Source organism: Scyliorhinus torazame, chromosome 16, assembly GCF_047496885.1.
Source record: "Scyliorhinus torazame isolate Kashiwa2021f chromosome 16, sScyTor2.1, whole genome shotgun sequence".
NCBI lineage: Eukaryota > Metazoa > Chordata > Chondrichthyes > Carcharhiniformes > Scyliorhinidae > Scyliorhinus > Scyliorhinus torazame.
The window spans coordinates 35,504,354-35,526,903 of record NC_092722.1 but is presented as its reverse complement, the minus strand read 5'-3'; the positions used below and the strand labels follow the sequence as shown (position 1 = coordinate 35,526,903).

General features: G+C 49.7%; 2 protein-coding genes across 2 annotated transcripts in view; both read left to right on the top strand.

The window, feature by feature from the left end:
* Positions 1-12,182, top strand: part of ssu72 (SSU72 homolog, RNA polymerase II CTD phosphatase) — a 132,958-nt gene extending 120,776 nt beyond the window's left edge. Inside the window, exons 3-5 of the mRNA XM_072478249.1 lie at positions 6,556-6,695; positions 6,786-6,904; positions 11,888-12,182. Coding sequence (XP_072334350.1) covers positions 6,556-6,695; positions 6,786-6,904; positions 11,888-11,989 — 361 coding nt within the window. The 3' untranslated portion in view covers positions 11,990-12,182. The remainder of the gene's footprint in view (positions 1-6,555; positions 6,696-6,785; positions 6,905-11,887) is intronic.
* Positions 12,183-12,670: 488 nt separating this feature from the next.
* On the top strand, positions 12,671-21,999 carry tmem240b (transmembrane protein 240b). The gene is made up of 4 exons (XM_072478248.1): positions 12,671-12,905; positions 13,069-13,175; positions 17,023-17,231; positions 20,302-21,999. The coding sequence occupies exons 1-4, from the start codon at positions 12,849-12,851 to the stop codon at positions 20,448-20,450; spliced, it is 522 nt and encodes a 173-aa protein (XP_072334349.1). The 5' UTR covers positions 12,671-12,848; the 3' UTR covers positions 20,451-21,999.
* Positions 22,000-22,550: the final 551 nt, after the last annotated feature.

Genomic DNA, 22,550 nt, shown 5'->3' with positions numbered 1-22,550 from the left:
AGTTTTGCTCTTGCGTTAACATTTCCAGACATCACTGAATTTCTGACAGTTTCACATTTTCCCCCTTGTCTTTGGTAACTAGTTAATTTGACCTGTACTAGGACCCAGGATAAGGAATAGGGTAAGATCTTGAGGTTGTGAAAGTCAACTACTATGAATGTACTACACACTATAGATGTCACTACTGCTTGACACTGTCCTTTCAGCACTAACAAGGGTCTCTGTGTAACCTTGCCACAAATTACCAAACTACTTGGTTCACAATGTATATTTTGATTTTCATCTCCTCATTTCCATACTGCCCTCTGCCCAACTACTCCAGAAGGGCTTTCCTACCACTTCAGTATGATGTGGCACAGTGGTTAGCACTGCTGCCTCACAGTGCCAGGGACCCGTGGTTCAAATCTGGCCTGTGGTGGTTGTCTATGATTGCACATTCTCTCCGTGTCAGCGTGGGTTACCTCTGGGTACTCCAGATTACTCCCACAGTCGAAAGATGTGCAAGTTAGGTGGGCTTGAGGGGATAGAGTGGGGGGGGGGGGGGGCTAGGTTGGGTGCTCTGAGGGTCGGTTCTGACTTTTTAACACTGCAATGAAGTCACTGTGAAAAGCCTCTAGTCTCCACATTCCGGCGACTGTTCAGGTACATGGAGGGAGAATTCAGAATGTCCAAATTACCTAACAGCACATCTTTCGACTTGTGGGATGAAACCGGAGCACCCGGAGGAAACCCACGCAGACACGGGGAGAACGTGAAGAGTCGGCATAGGGAGTGACGCAAGCAGGGAATTGAACCTGGGACCCTGGCGCTGTGAAGCAACAGTGCTAACCACTGTGCTGCCTGAACTTGATGGGTCAAATGACTTGATGGCCTCCTGCACTATAGGGATTCTATGCTTGCAGTTTGATCAACTACATATTTTTTTTTTTTTTTTTTACTGCTTGTCACTAACCTCCCCGGCGCAAACCCTTTCCTCTGTGGTCATTCAGACTTTTGACCGTTGTTTGCTGTGTTTTCTCCTTCCTCTCCCTAAGCACTGACTGTTGCCAGGCCAAATTTCTGCCATTACAGCTTGCCTACCTGTATCTGACCCAGTGCTACTCTTCACTGGGTCAACTAATGTGGCAGGGGGATGGGAACCGATGCAGGAAGTTGGAAGGTAGTAAAACAGGGACAGAAACAAAAGGTAGTAAGGGGAAAAGTGTAAGGCAGAGAAGCCATAGTCAAAAATCAAAAAGGGCGACAGTACAAGGTACAGTGACTGACGGAAGCTCAGTGAATAGGACCAGGAATACTAAAAGGAATAAAACGGGAAGTGAAAACATTAATGGTAAGCGACGCGGCAAGTTGTTACATGAAGATATGGGTTCAACGACAAGGAAAATTAGGAGAAAGGTTAAGAGCAAATATAACTTAGGAGAGGTTACTGATCGAGGTGTTAAGATTCAGAACAGAGGTAAAAAAGGCAACATAAGTGTACTTTACCTGAATGCTCGTAGTATTCAGAATAAGGTAAATGAGTTGATGGCGCAAATCATCGTGAATGACTGATTTAGTGGCCATTACTGAAACATGGTTAAAGGATGGTCACGACTGGGAGTTAAATATCCGAGGGTATCAAACTATTCGGAAGGACAGAGTGGATGGTAAGGGAGGTGGTGTAGCTCTGTTATTTAAGGATGACATCCGGGCGACAGTAAGGGATGACATCGGTGCTATGGAGGATAAGGTTGAATCCATTTGGGTGGAAATCAGGAATAGTAAGGCGAAAAAGTCACTGATAGGAACAGTCTGTAGGCCACCAAATAGGAACATTATGGTGGGGCAGGCAATAAACAAAGAAATAACTAATGCATGTAGAAATGGTACAGCAGTTATCATGGGGGATTTTAATCTACATGTCGATTGGTTTGACCAGGTCGGTCAAGGCAGCCTTGAGGAGGAGTTTATAGAATGTATCCGCGATAGTTTCCTAGAACAGTATGTAATGGAACCTACGAGGGGAAAAAGCGGTTCTAGATCTGGTCCTGTGTAATGAGACAGGATTGATTCAGGATCTCGTAGTTGGGGATCCTCTCGGAAGGAGCGATCACAATATGGTGGAATTTAAAATACAGATGGAGGGTGAGAAGGTAAAATCAAGCACTAGTGTTTTATGCTTAAACAAAGGAGATTACAATGGGATGAGAGAAGAACTAGCTAAGGTAGACTGGGAGCAAAGACTTTATGGTGAAACAGTGAAGAACCTTCCAAGCAATTTTTCACAGTGCTCAGCAAAGGTTTATACCAACAAAAAGGAAGGACGGTAGAAAGGGACAAGGTGCCACACAAAAGGTTGCTGCATAAGATAAAGATGCATGGCATTAATGGAAAAGTAGTAGCATGGATAGAGGATTGGTTAATTAATAGAAAGCAAAGCGTGGGGATTAATGGGTGTTTCTCTGGTTGGCAATCAGTAGCTAGTGGTGTCCCTCGGGGATCAGTGTTGGGCCCACAACTGTTCACAATTTACATAGATGATTTGGAGTTGGGGACCAAGGGCAATGTGTCCAAGTTTGCAGACGACACTAAGATAAGTGGTAAAGCAAAAAGTGCAGAGGATACTGGAGGTCTGCAGAGGGATTTGGATAGGCTAAGTGAATGGGCTAGGATCTGGCAGATGGAATACAATGTTGACAAATGTGAGGTTATCCATTTTGGTAGGAATAACAGCAAAGGGGATTATTATTTAAATGATAAAATATTACATCATGCTGCTGTGCAGAGAGACCTGGGTGTGCCAGTGCATGAGTCGCAAAAAGTTGGTTTACAGGTGCAACAGGTGATTAAGAAGGCAAATGGAATTTTGTCCTTCATTGCTAGAGGGATGGAGTTTAAGACTAGGGAGGTTCTGCTGCAATTGTATAAGGTGTTAGTGAGGCCACACCTGGAGTATTGTGTTCAGTTTTGGTCTCCTTACTTGAGAAAGGACGTACTGGCACTGGAGGGTGTGCAGAGGAAATTCACTAGGTTAATCCCAGAGCTGAAGGGGTTGGATTACGAGGAGAGGTTGAGTAGACTGGGACTGTACTCGTTGGAATTTTGAAGGATGAGGGGGGATCTTGTAGAAACATAGAAAATTATGAAGGGAATAGATAGGATAGATGCGGGCAGGTTGTTTCCACTGGCAGGTGAAAGCAGAACTAGGGGGCATAGCCTCAAAATAAGGGGAAGTAGATTTAGGACTGAGTTTAGGAGGAACTTCTTCCCCCAAAGGGTTGTGAATCTATGGAATTCCTTGCCCAGTGAAGCAGTAGAGGCTCCTTCATTAAATGTTTTTAAGATAAAGATAGTTTTTTGAAGAATAAAGGGATTAAGGGTTATGGTGTTCGGGCCGGAAAGTGGAGCTGAGTCCACAAAAGATCAGCCATGATCTCATTGAATGGTGGAGCAGGCTCGAGGGGCCAGATGGTCTACTCCTGCTTCTAGTTCTTATGTTCACAAGGCTCAAACAGTAACTGTTGATAGACTGTTCAGTTGGGGTGAGAGACAAATGAGCCTGACCAGACATATGCAAACTTTTTAGTTTCAATAAAAATGCTTGGTGGAAGTTGCGTGCGAGAACCTAGTCCCTCCCTACTCCCACCATCCCCTCCCCTTCAAAAAAAAAAGTGCGAAGATGCAGAGGCCAATTGGGGTATTTTTGGGTATTTTAATCATTCAACATGGGACCATGAATCAACCCTTGGCCCTCACTATTGCAGTTCAGTCGCACACTACTTTAACAAACCCTTCTCCCCTCTAACCACTGCCACACACTGATAATAACTGAAGTGATAGGTGGACGATGACTTGCAACTATCTGAATGGACAGGACTGCATGCCAGGCAGAGAACATTCTATCCTAACGCCCTGTGTGGGACTAGCTGATCATCAGTAAGATCTCTCAACTTCCATCTGAGGTTGGATTTGTGAGCAGGAGATCGATATTGGTGTGAACGTGCCTCCTAACCTTTTAGCACTGACTGCATGCGCCTATTTGGCTAACTTTTTAACATAAGGTATTGGCTGTCCCCTTTTCCCTGCATTACAAAGATGACCACGCTGCACAATGAATTAATTTCCTGTAAAGCACTATGGGGTGTCCTGAAGCTAAGAAAGGTAATGTTATTTTGCATTATCTCCATCTGGAGCTGGCAATTGCTTTGTCTCTCTGATTTTATCCTATTGCAAGGGTCAGATTCCAGATTTCTCATTATTCCAGAGAAAATTGCAGCAAATTAAAATGTATGAACATCTAATGGCAATTCTGGTACCACTTAGTTCCATTGTTAAGTTGTAAGGAATTTAAAAGCTAATTACTGAACAAGATAACCACCACAAACAATTTAACCAATCATTTGTGTAAAGAAAAAACGGAATCTACCGGAGTGACTGATTTCTGCATTGAAGAATCAACCAGGCTAAAGCAATTTGCTGATCTCTACTGGGGCCTGATGTGTACACATGCATCTGTGGTGGCTGACTGTGTTTCTGAGCTGGTCACTGATGTGTCACATTTTAAAACCTGACCTCACTTGTTCAGTCCACAAGCTATTTACTACAGTTAAAATACTTTGTTTCTTCCCATAAAGTTGCATTTCTCTTTTACCTGCCGGGCTCTTATTGGGGCCCAGTTTTTGCAAACAATTAAAGTGCTAGGGTTTCTGGATAGAAAGATTAAGTCATTTAGATGGCAGATGTCCAGTGTATTGTGATAGTTAATAGGATATTCCCTCTGCCAGGTAACCTTCATTGGAGGACGTTAGAGGAGAAATGAAATCGCCATAGAAATCGCAATACCTATTTACAAACTGAATCCTCGTCCTAGTGTTCCAGGCTATGTGGGGGAGAGATCCTAGTCTGTAATTTTGTGACCATGTTACTGACCTTTCTAGCTCCATACCAAATGAAACATGTTATTCTAAGCAGCTGTTGATGTGCTTCTGTATTACTGAGTGCCAGTGATTTACCTTGCTGGGTTTCATAAAACCCTGTCCACGGCAGTAATCAAACCTTCAGGCCACCCAGGCTGTAACCCATCTGATTGCAGCATTGGAGGCTGTGTTTATTGTTGTCTGTGATGACAGATTTGAGTGTTGTAGCCTGGAAACTGGGGCAGAATTTTGATTCTATCAAATGTTGCTTTTGGTTTAATTGGGATAGATTTAAAAAGTATATAATTTGGGTTAGAAAACAGTTTCTGACCAGGTTTTGGGAGAGGGAGTGGCGGGGGTTGTAAACAACATGGCCAAAAACAACCTGTTCACTGCCTTAACTTTAAATGTCACAGTAGTGGATGATTACAATGAGAAAATGCAATTCATCGCTGACGCCGCTCTCAGGCCAAGGCACTCCATTACTGTTGGTACCAATAAGTCACCAACTCCATACACTGTGCAGGTTTGTAACTTGTCCTCGAGACTATTGAACTAACCCATTTATTACTTTTGTGAGAGGCTCCTGTACTAAATCAGTTCCTTTGCTGTCGTTGGGTCAAAAATCCTGGGACCTAACAGCGCCAAGTGTATCAAACCACAATTTGCAGCAGTTTAAGATGGCAGCTCACCCCACCACCTTCTTGAGGGCAGTTGGGGATGGGCAATAAATGCTGGCCTAGCCAGTAATGCCCATATTTTAGTGAATATAGCATGTATATAAGGAGCAACAAGCAAATTAGGAACCTGCATCAGGCCGTCTGAAAGGAATTTCTGGTCTTGTGGTCTTAATTTCTGTCCCTTTATTCAGCCCAGAGTTGATTTGAAGATGTAAATCTTCAAGGGGCTGGTTTAGCACAGTGGGCTAAACAGCTGGCTTGTAATGCAGAACAATGCCAGCAGCGCGGGTTCAATTCCCGTACCGACCTCCCCGAACAGGTGCCGGAATGTGGTGACTAGGGGCTTTTCACAGTAACTTCATTGAAGCCTATTTGTGACAATAAGCGATTATTATATTATATTATAAATGGATGCAGTTGGCTCGGCTTCATCCAGCAATGAGCTTTGGTTATGGAAAATGCCGATCCTCTTTTAAAATTCTTTCACAGGATCTGAGTGTTGCCTGCTAGCCGAGCATTTATTGCCCATCCCTAATTGCCTTTGAGAAGCTGATGGTGAGCCATCATCTTGGAAGTGCTGCAGCCCATATGTTGCAGGTACACTCTCAGTGCTGGTAGGAAGGGAGTTCCAGGATTTTGACCCAGCATTTGTGACGAAACATTGCTATGGTTTCAAATCGGGACGGTGTATGGCTTGAAGGGGAACCTGCAAGTGGATACTGCCCTTGTCCTTGGTCATGGATTTGGAAGGAGCTGCCAAAGGAGTCTTGGTGAGTTACTGCAGTGCATCTTGTAGATGGTGCACACGCCTGCCCCTGTGCATTGCTGTTGGAAGTGGTGAATGGGGTGGCAATCAAACCGACTACTTTGTCCTGGATAGTGTTGAGCTTCTTGAGTTTTGTTGGAGCTGCACTCATCCAGGCAAATGGAAATTTATAGTTAACGCCGTGTGTGCATTAAATTCCTTGACCTCAGTACAGATATACACAGAATGGAATTCTCCACATGTTGGACAGAAACAAGCGGATAAAATCCCGACCGGAGCGTTTCCAGACCTGCAAAGACCAGTTTGATCTAATAGTGACCTGTGAGGAGCGAGTATACGATCAGGTGCTTGAAGGTAAAAAGGTCATCCCTTGTGTTCGCCAACCCTTTGACCTAGCTGCTTGTGAAAGCTGGTTTGCTGATGCCCCATGTTATGATTTCCCAGATCTGAACTCGAGGGAACAGGAGACATTCCAGTCAGTGCATGTCATAAACGTGGACATTCAGGATAATCATGAAGAAGCCACAATCGGAGCTTTCCTCATTTGTGAACTGTGCCAATGTGTAAGTGTTTGCACTTTTTGTGTATTGGGAGGACTGGGAAAGCGTATGAAACCGTGCGCAGCACAGAATAACATCCCACCTTGAATCCAAATGGGATCTCCTGTTATCCAGACAAATGTTTGCAGGTGAATGTATCTGTTTTCTGAACACCCCTGCATTTTGTTCACATTGCAATACAGATTGTTGTGGAAGAATGTTGCATAGTCACTGTCACCTGATGGGAGTGGTGAATATGGAACATGCTTTGCAACTCATTACCTTCTGCATGCTACAGGAGACTAATGTGGCTGGAGTGGGGATCAATCTATATAAATTGAGCTAGTTTTGATAGGAAGACTGGCCAGTGTCAATTCTAATTACTATTCGGATGTTCAAAATGAGGATTTTCTGTATCAGACTCCATCTTGTCACAGCTATGCCACTTCTGCAGGAGTATCCCTGGCAAAATAGGATTAGATGTATGCAAGTTTGATTCCTGGGTGAAGCAGTTAATATATCATTGGTGCTTAAAGATTGAAGTGACTCCATATATAATTTTTTTCTTTTCAAATTACTATTCCCCTCGGACATTTGGCGGTTTGGGTGGATTCTATACAGCAACATTCAACATAAGGTTATAAATACTTGATTTATAATCAGAGTGTGGGGTGTAGTCCCAACACCCCAAAATCTCGGAAGCTGCAAGTGTTGGGGAGTCTAATGCTGAATTTTTGTGGAACTGTGGGATTCGAGTCTATAACCATGGAGCAAGATTCATTGAGTAGAAAGTATCCAAACACCCAAATGATGTTCATGGTGTGCAGTAACACCCAGAAGAGAACTGTTCTAAAGTACAATCCATTGCAGAGGACAAAGTGATGACATTTTATATCCCTGCTAAGCATTCACCTCCATTTCCAGCTGAGCTCATTCCCTGCTAGCCTCACAGTGGTGCACAGAATGTGCATCTTTGACATTTGATTGCTTGTGCTTTTGGATAAACTCCTGCACCATCAATTGGAAAACTAACCACTACATGGAAGGGAAGAAATGTCACTCAGTTGTCGGACATCTTGGAATTCACTTCTTACTTGGAGCAGGAGTGTAAGCCATTTGTTCCTTCGAGCCTGCTCCACCATTCAATGAGATCATGGCTGATCTACCTCATTTGCACCTCCCCACATCTCTTATCACCTTAGTATCCCAACATTCCAGCAATCTCTGTCTTGGATATCTTCAATACCTGAGCATGGACACCTCCCTAGGATGGAGTATTCCAAAGTTCCCCAACCTTCTGCATGAAGAAGTTTCTCCTCATCCCAGTCCTTTATTCTGTGACCCTGTAACTCCTAGTTCTAGACTCCCAGTCAGGGAAAACGTCCTTCCAGTGTCTTCTCTATTGATCCCTTAAATTTGTTTAATGTTTCAATGAGATCACCTCTCATTCTCCTAATTTTCAGGGAATATAATCCAAGTGCACTCAGTCTATCCTTAAGAGGACCATTCCCTCAGTCTAGTGAACCTCCACTGTGTTCATTCCAAGGCTAACATTGGGTAAGGAGATTAAAACTGTACACAGTACACCAGGTGTGATCTCACCAAAGCTCTACTCAAATTGCAGTAAGACTTCTTCACTCTTTTACTTCAATCCATTTTTAATAAAGGCTAGCATACCCTTTTCTTCCCTAATTGCTCACTGAACCTGCATGTTGACTTTTGTGATTCATGGACAAGGACACTAAGATCTCTGAATACCAGCATTCCCAGTCATTCCATTCAAAAAAACAAAATTCTGTTTTTCTATTTTCCTTCCAAAGTAGATAACTTTACACGTCCACACATTATATCCCTGCTGTGTTCTTTGCCCATTCAATTAACCTATCTACATCCCTTGACCGTCCTTCTTGCAACTTATTTTCCCCACACAAGTTTGCATCATCAGCAAACTTGGATTCATTAGTCAGCCCCTTGTCTAGGTCATTCTTGTCGATTGTAAACCGCTGAAACCCAAGAACTGATCTTCGTAATACTTCCCACAACCTGAAAGTGGCCTGCTTATTCCTACTCTATTTTCTGTCCTGTTAGTCAAACCTCAGTTCGTGTTAATATTTGGACCCAGTAGCTTCAGCTCTAACTTTGTCTGATATTGGAGATCAAATGCTATGGAAATGCTTTTTGACAATCCAATACTTTGCATCCACTGGTGGTCCCCCCCCCCCCCTTTTTAAAAAAAAATAAAAAAAAATTAGAGTACCCAATTAATTTTTTCCATTTAAGGGGCAATTTAGCATGGAAAATCCTCCTAACCTGCATATCTTTGGGCTGTGGGGGTGAAACCCACGCAGACATGGGGTGAATGCGCAAACTCCACATGGACAGTGACCCAGGGCCGGGATTCGAACCCAGGTCCTGAGCGCCGTAGGCAGCAATGCTAACCATTGTGCCACGTGCCGCCCCAACTGGTGTCCCCCTTTACATATCCTGCTCATTACAACTCTCAAAAACGCAACAGATTTGTCAATCGCAATTTCCCCTTCATAAATTTGTCGATATTGCCTAATCGTATGGTTTTCGAGAACCTTCTTAACATTTCCGTAATAGTAGACCCTGACATTTTCCCTATTCCTGATATTGGACACCTTGCGTTCCCTGCTTTTCTCTCTTCTTGAATTAAAAGGAAACCTTGCATTTATTTAGAGCTTTTCATGACCACCAACTGTCTCAAAGTACCTTCCAGCCAATGAAGTAGTTTTGAACTGTTGTAATATTGCCATAGTAATGTATGAAACATGGCAGTCAGCATGTTTACATAGCAACCTCCTGCAAATGGCAATGGAATAGTGATCTCAGCTGACCTTTTAGGGTACATATTGGCCAGGGCACAAGATATGTACCTTCCCTGCTCTTCAAAATAAGCCATGGGCTTTTTTGTACACCTGAGAGGGCAGCTTGAGCCTCAGTTTAACGTCTCCTCTGAAAGACTGGACGCCCAATAGTGCAGCATCCCCTCCATACTACACATCAGGTCATGGAGTGGGCCTCGAATCCAGAACCTTCCTCAGCCGAGAGTGTGAGCTGTGGGGTTATGTTTGCTGGAAGGGGAACTTCTCATCCCTCAGCGTTTCTGACCCTGATCTTGCTGCAAGCTCTGGATGAGTGCGACTGAAACCCATTGCTATGAGATGGGACAGTGGCCCATCTCAGAGGTGTGATTCTCCTTTTACGACTGGGGAAACACTTGGCTTTGATATATGCTTGCCTGGATGAGTGCAGCTTCAACACTCGAGATGCTCAACAATGCTCACCTGATTGGCACCTCTTCCACATATATTCACACCCTCCACCACCGAAGCACAGTAGCAGCCGTGTGTACCATCTAAAAGATGCATTGCAGGAACTCACCAAGGCTCGTTGGGCAGCACCTTCCAAACCCATGACGACTACCATCTAGGACGAGGGCAGCAGATACCTGAGAACACCACCACCTGCAAGTTCCCGTCCAAGCCACTCACCATCCCGACTTGGAAATATATCAGCGATCCTTCACTGTTGCTGGGTCAAAATCCTGGAACTCCCTCCCTAATAGCACACTGTGAGTACTTACACCACATGGACTGCAGCGGTTTGAGAAGGCAGCTCACCACCTCCTTCTCTAGGACAATGATGGATGGGCAACAAATGCTGCCTAACCTGCGATGCCCACATCCCATAAAAATTAATTAACATTTAAAAAAAAAAAAAAATCCCCTTTGTATGCTAGCATTTTGAGAAGTCCAACAGAGGGCTGCATTGAACACTGCATGGAGCTACCCCCCCCCCCCCCCCCCCCCAAGCCTCTGGCACTTGCCCACAGCAGCCCAGTGCTTCAGCAATTAAACAGACCCTATTTGGAACATGGTACTTGATTTAATGTATGAGTGATGCATTCTGCAGGCTAATATCTCAATATTTCATTTTTGACTTATTTATAATCAGTATGACACTGACTTGAGTGGTGGGTTGAGGCTCTTAACTACTACATTGATGTAATTTTACATGATCTGATTGGTATTTTTCCCCCAGACTGTGACTTGGTTAGATTGTTTTCTTATCTGTAGAAGAAGAAAAATCTAGTCACTGCTCTTTTTGAAACTTGGAGGAATTAACTTGAGATGTTGCTGTGTTTCTTTAAATCTTTTATGGGGTTGAGTGGAGAAAGGGGAGGTGGCACTGGTCAGGTCACCAGGTTTTATGATGAAAATAGGAGGGGGTTTAATATTGCTGCTGGAAGCTGGGCCAGGCCTTTGACCTCCCCTGAAGCTCTGCTCTGTGGTGAGAACTAGACTTCGGAGAAAGCCAAGGCCCTTATCCAGAGTTGGGAAATCTAGCAGGGAAATTTAGTAACGTTGGGTGGTGAGTTTAATGAATCTACCCAGGAGCAGTCCAGCTCATTTTTCTGTACAATTCTTGGACTCATTGGAATTCCTTTTAACCAACTACAATCCCTACAGTGGGGAAGGAAGCAATTCGGCCCAACAAGTCTGCACTGACCCTCCGAAAGAGCACCCCCCCCCCCCCCCCCCCCCAGGTACTCTCCTGCCCTATCCCCGTATCTAACCTGCACATCTTTGGACACTCAGGCAATTTAGCATGGCCAATTCACCTAACCTGCACATCTTTGAACTGTGGGAGGAAACCAGGGCACCTGGAGGCAGACATGGCACGAATGTGCCAACTCCACACAGTCGCCCAAGGCTGGAATTGAACCCGGGTCCCTGGTGCTGTGATGCAGCAGTGCTAACCACGATGCCACCTTGCTGTCCTTAAAAACTTCAGTTGAACCAATTTTCATTTGGGTGCAGATTGGACAATGAGCTAGCATTGCCCTGGTATCATTTCTAAATGGGACCAAATCCTTTTCTCCTCTTGCCCCTTGCCTTCCCATCTCTCTCTCCCTCCTTTCAGCTCCCAGCCCTGTGCTAAATGTTGACTTTTTCCCCCCCTCCACATGTTGGATATGTTTAGATTCAACGAACCGAGGACATGGAGAATGAGATTGACGAGCTGATCCAGGAACTGGAGGAGAAGAGTAGCCGGACTTTCCTTCACACCATCTGCTTCTACTGAGGGGCGGGGCGGTGGGCTCTGCAGTGCTAATCTGTATATAATTTATAGTCTATTTTAAGTTTGAATCGCTGTCGGCGCTGGTCCTGTAATATGTCCCAAATGAACCTCTCTTGTAGAACCGAGTCTCCATCTGACGATGGCGCAAAGTGTATCGAACATGAAGCTTCATTAAAAAAAAACCCTGTTGTTCAGAGACCAGCCCCCTTGTGTGTTTATTTCTCCAATTGTCTGGTTTCACATTTTCGGTTTCTTTTTTTTTAAAGTCTTGTTTTCTGGGGAGGGAGAGGAGGAAAAATCACCCAGGACGTGGGATCAAAGTTAAATGTGGGGGGGAGGGATGTGGTACTGAATACAAATGGACAGCAACAAACACACAGCCCAGCCTGGCAGAGCTGCAATGTCAGCAGCAGCAACAGGGGCGGGTATGGAGCACACCTGAGGGGGTGGGTGGGGGAGATTCTTCCAGCGTGACCGGGGTTGTGCTGCCTCTAACTCCCCCTCTCTCGTGCCCGGCCTCTCCTACACCCACCCCGCCACTTCCCCCTCCCCACGCCCTGCCTCTGAATTATTTATCGACCGTGGGGCGGATCAATTCTTAACTGCGGCAGGAAGCGGAGCCTGGGCAGCAATGTGGCGTATGTGAGGGGTGGGGAGGGGGCTGCCCAGGACACTGTGTGTGTGTGAGAGGGAGGGGGCTGTCTGGGTGGATGGGAGGGGGGCTGGCACAGGAAGGTGGTACCAGTTTGCGGGAGGACTGGCCACGCTCTCCCGGGACCCAGAGCAGGGGAGAGCGGCCAGGGAGTGAGCGGTGCCCGAGGACCGGCCGCACCCGGACAGGAGGAAGCGGACACTGCGATTTATGCTCCTCACCGCCAACACCATGATCTTCATGTTCGTGGGGACGTCCATGGTGATGGTAAGGAGGCCGGCCGGCGGGCCGCCTGCTGCATGCTGTGTGTTGCGGTAATTTGCATGAGGCTGGCGGCGGCCAGTCTTTCTGACCAGTCCCGCCCGGCTGGTGCTGCTCGCTGCCCAGACCCCCCTCACCCGCTCTGCCTTTGCTTGTCGGCTCTTTACAGGCGATAGCTTGCATCGTGGATATGAACGCTCTGCTCGACCGATTCCACAATTATATCCTCCCGCATTTACGAGGTGAAGACCGGGTCTGTCATTGCAACTGTGGAAGGTAAGTACCCCCACCCCCTCAGTGTGTGCCCCACCTCCTCTGTGTCCACAACCCCACTCTGTCCCCCACCCCCTCATTGAGTTCCCCCACCCTCTCTCTGTGTCCACCAGCCCCACCCCCTCACTGTGTACCCACCCTCTAATTGAGTTCCCCCACCCCCTCACTGTGTCCACCAGCCCCCTCCCCCCCCACTCAGTATGTCCATTCCCCCCCTCACTGTGCCGACCTCCCCCAACCAACCCCCCCTCACTGTGTCGACCTGTGCCACACCGTCACCGGGTCGACCTCCCATCACCGGACCGACCAACCCCTCACCCTGCCGACCTCCCATCACCGGGTCGACCACCCCCACCCCGTCACCGGGTCGATCCCCACCCCGTCACTGGGTCGACCATCCCCACCCCGTCACTGGGTCGACCACCCCCCACCCCGTCACCGGGTCGATCCCCACCCCGTCACTGGGTCGACCACCCCCCACCCCGTCACTGGGTCGACCACCCCCCACCCCGTCACCGGGTCGATCCCCACCCCGTCACTGGGTCGATCCCCACCCCGTCACTGGGTCGACCACCCCCCACCCCGTCACCGGGTCGATCCCCACCCCGTCACCGGGTCGATCCCCACCCCGTCACTGGGTCGACCACCCCCCACCCCGTCACCGGGTCGATCCCCACCCCGTCACTGGGTCGACCTCCCCTCACCCCGTCACCGGGTCGACCTCCCATTACCGGATCGATTTACCCCCAGCCCATCACCGGGTCGACCGCTCCCTCACCGTGCTGACCTCCCGTTACCGGGTCGACCTCCCCTCACCCCGTCACCGGGTCGATCTCCCCCCAGCCCATCACCGGGTCGACCGCTCCCTCACCCCCTCACCATGCTGACCTCCCGTTACCGGGTCGACCTCCCTCCATTCCGTCACCGGGTCAACCTCTTTCTCTCCCCCCCCCCCCCCCCCCCCCCCCCTCACCGTGTCCACCACCACTATCCGTGTCAGCATTGCCAAATCACTCCATGTTTGTGATAATGGAACTTGAGAGAACTCTACCCCAACCTCTTCTCACTGCCCACCCACCCTCTCTGCTGCCCACCCACCCTCTCTGATGCCCACCCACCCTCTCTGATGCCCACCCACCCTCTCTGCCGCCCACCCACCCTCTCTGCCGCCCACCCACCCTCTCTGCCGCCCACCCACCCTCTCTGCCGCCCACCCACCCTCTCTGCCGCCCACCCACCCTCTCTGCCGCCCACCCACCCTCTCTGCCGCCCACCCACCCTCTCTGCCGCCCACCCACCCTCTCTGCTCCCCACCCACCCTCTCTGCTCCCCACCCACCCTCTCTGCTCCCCACCCACCCTCTCTGCTCCCCACCCACTCTGCTCCCCACACACCCATTCTGCTCCCTACCCACCCACCCTCTGCTCCCCACCCACCCTCTGCTCCCCACCCACCCTCTGCTCCCCACCCACCCTCTCTGCTCCCCACCCACCCTCTCTGCTCCCCACCCACTCTCTCTCTCTGTTCCCCACCCACTCTCTCTGCTCCCCACCCACTCTCTCTCTGCTCCCCACCCACCCTCTCTGCTCCCTACCCACTCTCTATCTGCTCCCCACCCACTCTCTATCTGCTCCCCACCCACTCTCTCTCTCTGCTCCCCACCCACCCTCTCTCTCTCTGTTCCCCACCCACCCTCTGCTCCCCACCCACTGTCTCTCTCTGCTCCCCACCCACCCATTCTCTGCTCCCCACCCACTCTCTCTCTCTGCTCCCCACCCACTCTCTCTCTGCTCCCCACCCCCTCTCTCTCTGATCCCCACCCACTCTCTCTCTGCTCCCCACCCACTCTCTCTGCTCCCCACCCACTCTCTCTCTCTCTGCTCCCCACCCACTCTCTCTCTGCTCCCCACCCTCTCTCTCTGCTCCCCACCCACTCTCTCTCTCTGCTCCCCACCCACTCTCTCTCTCTGCTCCCCACCCACTCTCTCTCTCTGCTCCCCACCCACTCTCTCTCTCTGCTCCCCACCCACTCTCTCTCTCTGCTCCCCACCCACTCTCTCTCTCTGCTCCCCACCCACTCTCTCTCTCTGCTCCCCACCCACTCTCTCTCTCTGCTCCCCACCCACTCTCTCTCTGCTCCCCACCCACTCTCTCTCTGCTCCCCACCCACTCTCTCTGCTCCCCACCCACTCTCTCTGCTCCCCACCCACTCTCTCTGCTCCCCACCCACTCTCTCTGCACCCCACCCACCCTCTCTGCTCCCCACCCACCCTCTCTGCTCCCCACCCACCCTCTCTGCTCCCCACTCACCCTCTGCTCCCCACCCACCCTCTCTGCTCCCCACCCACCCTCTCTGCTCCCCACCCACCCTCTCTGCTCCCCACCCACCCTCTCTGCTCCCCACCCACCCTCTCTGCTCCCCACCCACCCTCTCTGCTCCCCACCCACCCTCTCTGCTCCCCACCCACCCTCTGCTCCCCACCCACTCTCTCTGCTCCCCACCCACCCTCTCTGCTCCCCACCCACCCTCTCTCTCTCTCTCTGCTTCCCACCCACTCTCTCTCTGCTCCCCACCCACCCTCTCTGCTCCCCACCCACTCTCTCTGCTCCCCACCCACCCTCTCTGCTCCCCACCCACCCTCTCTGCTCCCCACCCACCCTCTCTGCTCCCCACCCACTCTCTCTGCTCCCCACCCACTCTCTCTGCTGCCCACTCACTCTCTCTGCTCCCCACCCACTCTCTCTGCTCCCCACCCACTCTCTCTGCTCCCCACCCACTCTCTCTGCTCCCCACCCACTCTCTCTGCTCCCCACTCACACTCTCTCTCTGCTCCCCACCCACTCTCTCTCTCTGCTCCCCACCCACTCTCTCTCTCTGCTCCCCACCCACTCTCTCTCTCTCTGCTCCCCACCCACTCTCTCTCTCTGCTCCCCACCCACTCTCTCTCTCTGCTCCCCACCCACTCTCTCTCTCTGCTCCCCACCCACTCTCTCTCTCTGCTCCCCACCCACTCTCTCTCTCTGCTCCCCACCCACTCTCTCTCTCTGCTCCCCACCCACTCTCTCTCTCTGCTCCCCACCCACTCTCTCTCTCTGCTCCCCACCCACTCTCTCTCTCTCTGCTCCCCACACACTCTCTCTGCTCCCCACCCACTCTCTCTCTCTGCTCCCCACCCACTCTCTCTCTCTGCTCCCCACCCACTCTCTCTCTCTGCTCCCCACCCACTCTCTCTCTCTGCTCCCCACCCACTCTCTCTCTCTGCTCCCCACCCACTCTCTCTCTCTGCTCCCCACCCACTCTCTCTCTCTGCTCCCCACCCACTCTCTCTCTCTGCTCCCCACCCACTCTCTCTCTCTGCTCCCCACCCACTCTCTCTCTCTGCTCCCCTCCCACTCTCTCTCTCTGCTCCCCACCCACTCTCTCTCTCTGCTCCCCACCCACTCTCTCTCTCTGCTCCCCACCCACTCTCTCTCTCTGCTCCCCACCCACTCTCTCTCTCTGCTCCCCACCCACTCTCTCTCTCTGCTCCCCACCCACTCTCTCTCTCTGCTCCCCACCCACTCTCCTCTGTCTTCAGAATGTCCTGTTGCCCTCACCCACTCTGCTTCCTATCCCCTCCTGCCGCACAGACTGGCATTGCTCTCCTCGCACTCATAGCACTCCTTATCCCCCCTATCATGTCACCCCTCCACAGCCACCCATCACCCCACCCTCCCTCTATCTCCAATCCCCTCTTAACCCTCCCCACGCTCTCCACAAACAAACCCTCGGTCCATCCCATTCCGCTAGCCGCCTGTCTGCTCTCCAGCCCCTCTCTCGCAACTCTAATTCTCTCTCAATCTCTTTCAGGCACCACATTCACTATGTCATTCCCTACGATGCCGATCAGTCTGTGGTCGATTCCTCAGAAAATTACTTTGTGACGGACAATGTGACAAAGCAGGAGATTGACCTGATGCTGGGCCTGCTTCTGGGCTTCTGTATCAGCTGGTTCCTGGTGTGGATGGATGGTGTCCTTCACTGTGTCGTCAGGGCCTGGAGGACAAGCCGGCGTTATGGTGAGTGGATCCATCAATAACACTGCCGGTTCCTGAGGAAGGGCATGAGGTTCTGGTGGACGAGGCTTTTGGATGTGGGTTGGTCTGTGCCCAAAGGTTGACCCTTTCCAGTTCCATCGTTTCATTTACCCTATATCTCAACCCACCCCCCCCCTCTGGACGCTGGGGGCAGGTTGATCCAAAAATCTGATTTGAACAGATTCTGGGATTCGATTCCGGTAAACACTTGAAAATCTGTGACTGGTTTGTCCTGATCCTGTCCAATTTATCCAGATCCTGTGCTGGGTTCAACTGGATTGGATTGAGCGAGTGACTCGGGTGGTGAATCTGGTATGGGTGAATGACGCGTGCACTGAATCCAGATTGAATGAGGGACCCAGGCACCGGGTGCAGTGAATATGGATTGAACGAGTGCCATGGGGCGCTAGAGTCCTGGAATCACTACAGTGCAGAAGAAGGCCATCGGCCCAACGAGTCTGAACGACCCCCATCCTATCCCCGTAACTCAAAACCCCACCTAACCCTTTGGCCACTAAGGGCAATTTAGCACGGCCAATCCACCTATTGTGCAGATTGTTGGACTGTGGGAAGAAACCGGAGCATCCGGAGGAAACCCATGCAGACACTGGAAGAACGTGCAAACTCCACACAGGCCATCACCCAAAGCTAGAATTGAACCGGAGTCCTGGTGCTGTGAGGCAGAGGTGCTAACCCCTCTGCCACCATGCTGTCACAGGTTGCAGTGAATCCAGATTGAACAAGTGGCATAGGCCGTGGGTGCAGTGATTCTGGATTGAGCGAGTGTTACAGGCACTGAGTGCAGTGAATCAGAAGTAGCATGGGTACGGGATGCAGTGAATCTGGATTAGGCACTCGGGCAGTGAATCTAGAGTAAATGAGTGACTCGGGCACTGGATGCAGTGAATCAGCATTGAGCGAGTAACACGGACACTGGGTGCAGTGAATCCGGAGTAAATGAGTGACTCGGACACTGGGTGCATTGAACCTAGATTGAGTGACTGGCATGGGCACTGGCTGCAGAGAATCCGGATTGAGTGAGTGGCGTGGGCACTGGATGCAGGGAATCCAGATTGATCAATTTGTTTGGACACTGGATGCAGTGAATCTGGATTGAACGAGTGACTAAGGCACTGGGTGCAGTGAATCTCGATTTGGTGAGTTGCATGGGCACTGGCTGCACCGAATCGTATTCAGTGAGTGGCATGGGCACTTGCTGCGGTGAATCCGGATTGGTCGAGTGGCTCAGGTACTGGGTGCAGTGAATCCAGATTGAGTGAGTGGCATGGGCACTGGGTGCAGTGAATACAGATTGTTCGAGGGCATGGGTACACAATGCATTGAATCCAGATTGAGTGCTTGGCACAAGTACTGGATGTACTGAATCCAGATTGAGTCCAGTGAATCCAGACTGATCAAGTGGCATTGGCACTGAATGCAGTGAATCTGGATTGAGTGCTTGGCATGGGCATTTTATGCAGTGAATCCAGATAGATGAAGTGGCATGGACACTGGTTGCAGTGAATCCAGTTGAGTGAATGGCATGGGCATTGGATGCAGTGAATCCAGATTGAGTGGCATGGGCACTGATTGCAGTGAATTTGGATTGAGTGCTTGGCATGGGTACTGGATGCAGTGAATCCAGATTGAGTCCTTGGCATGGACATTTAGTGCAGTGAATCCAGATTTTTTTTCTTTTGTTTTATAAATTTAGAGTAGCCAATTATTTTTCTTTTCCACTTAAGGGGCAATTTAACATGGCAAATCCACCTACCCTGCACGTCTTTGGGTTGTGGGGGTGAAACCCAAGCAGACATGGGGAGAATGTGCAAACTCCACATGGACAGTGACCCAGGGCCGGGATTCCAAACCGGGTCCTTAGTGCCGCAGTCCCAGTGCTAACCACTGCGCCACATGCTGCCCCCACAGTGAATCCAGATTGATCGAGTGACATAGGCACTGGATGAAATGAATCCGGATTGAGTGCAGTGAATCCAGATTGATCGAGTGGCATCGACATTGGTTGCAGTAAGTCCAATTGAGTGTTTAGCATGGGCACTGATTGGAATGAATCTGGATCGATCGAGTGCATTGGCACTGGATGTAGTGAATTCGGATTGAGTGCTTGGCATGGGCACTGGATGCTGCGAATCCAGATTGACTGATTGTAGGAATCCGGATTGGTCAAGTGCATGGACACTAGATGCATGAATCGGTATTGAGTGCTTGGCATGGGCACTGGGTACAGTGAATCCAAATTGAGTGAATGGCATGGCCACTGGGTGCCGTGAATCCAAATGGCGTAGGCGCTGGGTTGAGCGGGTGGCATAGACACTGGGTGCAGTGAATCCGGATTGAATGAGTGGCTGTGGCACTGGGTGCAGTGAATCGGATTGATCAAGTAGAATGGGCACTGGATGCAGTGAATCCAGTTGAGTGAATAGCATGGGCACTGGATGCAGTGAATCCGGATTGAATGAATGACATGGGCACTGGATGCAGTGAGTCCGTATTGATCAAGTGCATGGGCACTGGATGCAGTGAATCCGAATTGAGTGAATGGCACTGGCACTGGATGCATTGAATCCAGATTGATCAAGTGGCATGGGCACTTTGCAGTGAATCCAGTTGAGTGAATAGCATAGGCACTGGATGCGGTGAATCCAGATTGAATGAATGGCATGAGCACTGGATGCAGTGAATCCGGATTGATCGAGTGCATGGACACTGGATGCAATGAATCTCAATTGAGTGAATGACACTGGCACTGGATGCATTGAATCCAGATTGAGTGCTTGGAATGGGCACTGGGTACAGTGAATCCAGATTGATCGAGTGGCTCAGGGACTGGGTATAATGAATCCAAATTGATCGAGTGGCTCAGGGACTGGGTGCAGTGAATCCAAATTGATCGAGTGGCTCAGGGACTGGGTGCAGTGAATCCAAATTGATTGAGTGGCTTAGGGACTGGGTATGAGGGTGGGTTTAGCTGTGTAAACAAATGTACACGGATACATTTATACCTCAGCTGCTGCTTCACCCCCTTTTTCAGATAACTCCTGGTCTTGGATCCCAAGGTTATGCAATCTGAAGGATTTCAGGAGGCGCTCCCACCGGCAATATGAGGATTCCGCAGGGAACATGGTGCATATCAAACAGAAACTGTATCACAACGGGCACCCGAGCCCACGACACCTGTAACCTTCAACCGGCAGAAGGCTGGGACTCAAAACCAGGAGCCTGTGGAGACTCCGTTCCGTTTTCAACTCGGATCAAAAACAAACACTGCTCCTAACGATGAGATGGTGGCTGTCCTAAGCAGCCGGAGTGACCTGTACGTTCTGTAAATACCCTGGGTTCCTGCCCAAAGCGGCTCCTTCTCTGTAATCTTCTTATTTGAGTACATAGACCAAGAGATGCTCGGAGATGACTCACTGGTAATCTGGTTTTAACTTCTTTGCGAACCATCCCATCACATTAATATTTGTTGACAGACTCCATTCCCTGCCTGTACACACTGACCTCCTTCCGACCGGTAAACCAGAATCGGTGCAATTTGATTAACTAAATGGGACTCCTGTCTCGGTCAGTGGCCGCTTTTTAAGACTCTCAGTTTGTGGATGAAATGCACACGTCCTGAATGATGTCATCGGCACGAGCAAGTGTTGGCCCCGGGGTCACTGTAGAGCAAGAGGATCCATGTCTGGCGTCAGGGTTAGGCGTTTATTCCACTCTTATCGGTTTAGGCTCTAAAATGGACCCCCCCCCCCCCCCCCCCCCCCCCCCAAAGCAATGTTTACATTCTGAGACAGACATGAGGAATCTTTTTATTTGAAAGTGGGAATGCTTAGATCTGAAATTGCTCTGGCTTGTAGCAGTGCAAGTGGACATGCATCATCGGGCAAAGGGAGTTTGAGGCCCAAACTCAGGTCACAGACCCCATCCATTCAAGCAAGTCAGAAATATGCAGTTTTGCAGGATGTTGCCCAAGGACAAGTGTAAGAGATTTAATAGTCTGCAGTACTCTGTACAACGCACCATCATTAAAAATATAAATTCCCATGGCTCTTCCTTTATTGAAGTTTAATATCGCAACAGAAGGAACTGGACATTTTTAATAAATTTGTAATTTTTTTGTGTAGTTAAAAGTGAGAACTGTTAAATTGCCTCTTCCCATCTTCCCCTCCCTCCCTCCCTTTGTCCTGCGCAAGAATCGTCTCTATACAAACCCCCTTGAACTGGAAGGTTGGTAGAAGGCAGTCCTGCTCCAGTCGCTGTCGATGTACAGGCGAGTCAAAGCTGGAGTATGTACCTAATAGAGAGCTGGGCTCTTGAGGGCAGTAGGTGAAATTGGTTAGTAATACAAGAGCAAACTGGGCTGGAAAACACCCCACACAGTCCATCTGTGCTGCCCTGTAATTAATAACCTTGAATTGCCCATTTCCCCATAGGAAAGTACCATGAATGTCCAGAGAGCCAGTTGCGCATGTCTCCAGTGCTGTCAGCTCTCGGGTACCTGAACAATTCTGACTGGTGTGTGAGCAATCGGGTAAATAGGGGTACATGAGCTGTTCCAATGCCTGTTAATTGTTAACTCCTTTCTCACTAGTGCTGATTTGTTATCTTGTGGAAATGTGTGTGAAATGTGTAAGGATGAGGTGGGCTGAAGGCACAAAACGCATAAAAATATGGAACAGGTGAATGTGAAACATGTCAGAGAAAAAAAAATTAAAAGTAATTTTGATGTTGATTTGTGTAAGGATTAGATTTTTTTTCCTGTGCTGCCAGATCTCCAGCCAGTGCTTTCTGGGATGGATGACAATTATCCCAGGAAATTTATGAAGCCCTCAAAGAGTTGATGAATAGAATGGAAATGGCTAATATGACCAGAATTGGTAACTGGGGCTCCATTAGCAGAACCGTACCTGGTAACGGGCTCCATTAGATAGATAGAATTTACAGTGCAGATGAGGCTATTCGGTTAGCACAACCATACCTGGTAACTGGGGCTCCACCAGTAGAACCGTACCTGGTAACTGGGGCTCCACCAACACAACCATACCTGGTAACTGGGGCTCCACCAGTAGAACCGTACCTGGTAACTGGGGCTCCACCAACACAACCATACCTGGTAAGTGGGGCCCCACCGGCAGAACGTACCTGGTAACTGGGGCTCCATCAGTAGAACCGTACCTGGTAACTGGGGCTCCACCAACACAACCATACCTGGTAAGTGGGGCCCCACCGGCAGACCATACCTGGTAACTGGGGCTCCATCAGTAGAACCGTACCTGGTAACTG

Excerpts from the sequence above, each read along its gene's own strand:
- tmem240b (XM_072478248.1), top strand. The coding sequence starts at position 12,849 with ATGCTCCTCACCGCCAACACCATGATCTTCATGTTCGTGGGGACGTCC. Across the intron at positions 13,176-17,022 it reads TGTCATTGCAACTGTGGAAG|GCACCACATTCACTATGTCA; the intron begins GTAAGTACCCCC and ends AATCTCTTTCAG. Across the intron at positions 17,232-20,301 it reads GAGGACAAGCCGGCGTTATG|ATAACTCCTGGTCTTGGATC; the intron begins GTGAGTGGATCC and ends CCCCTTTTTCAG.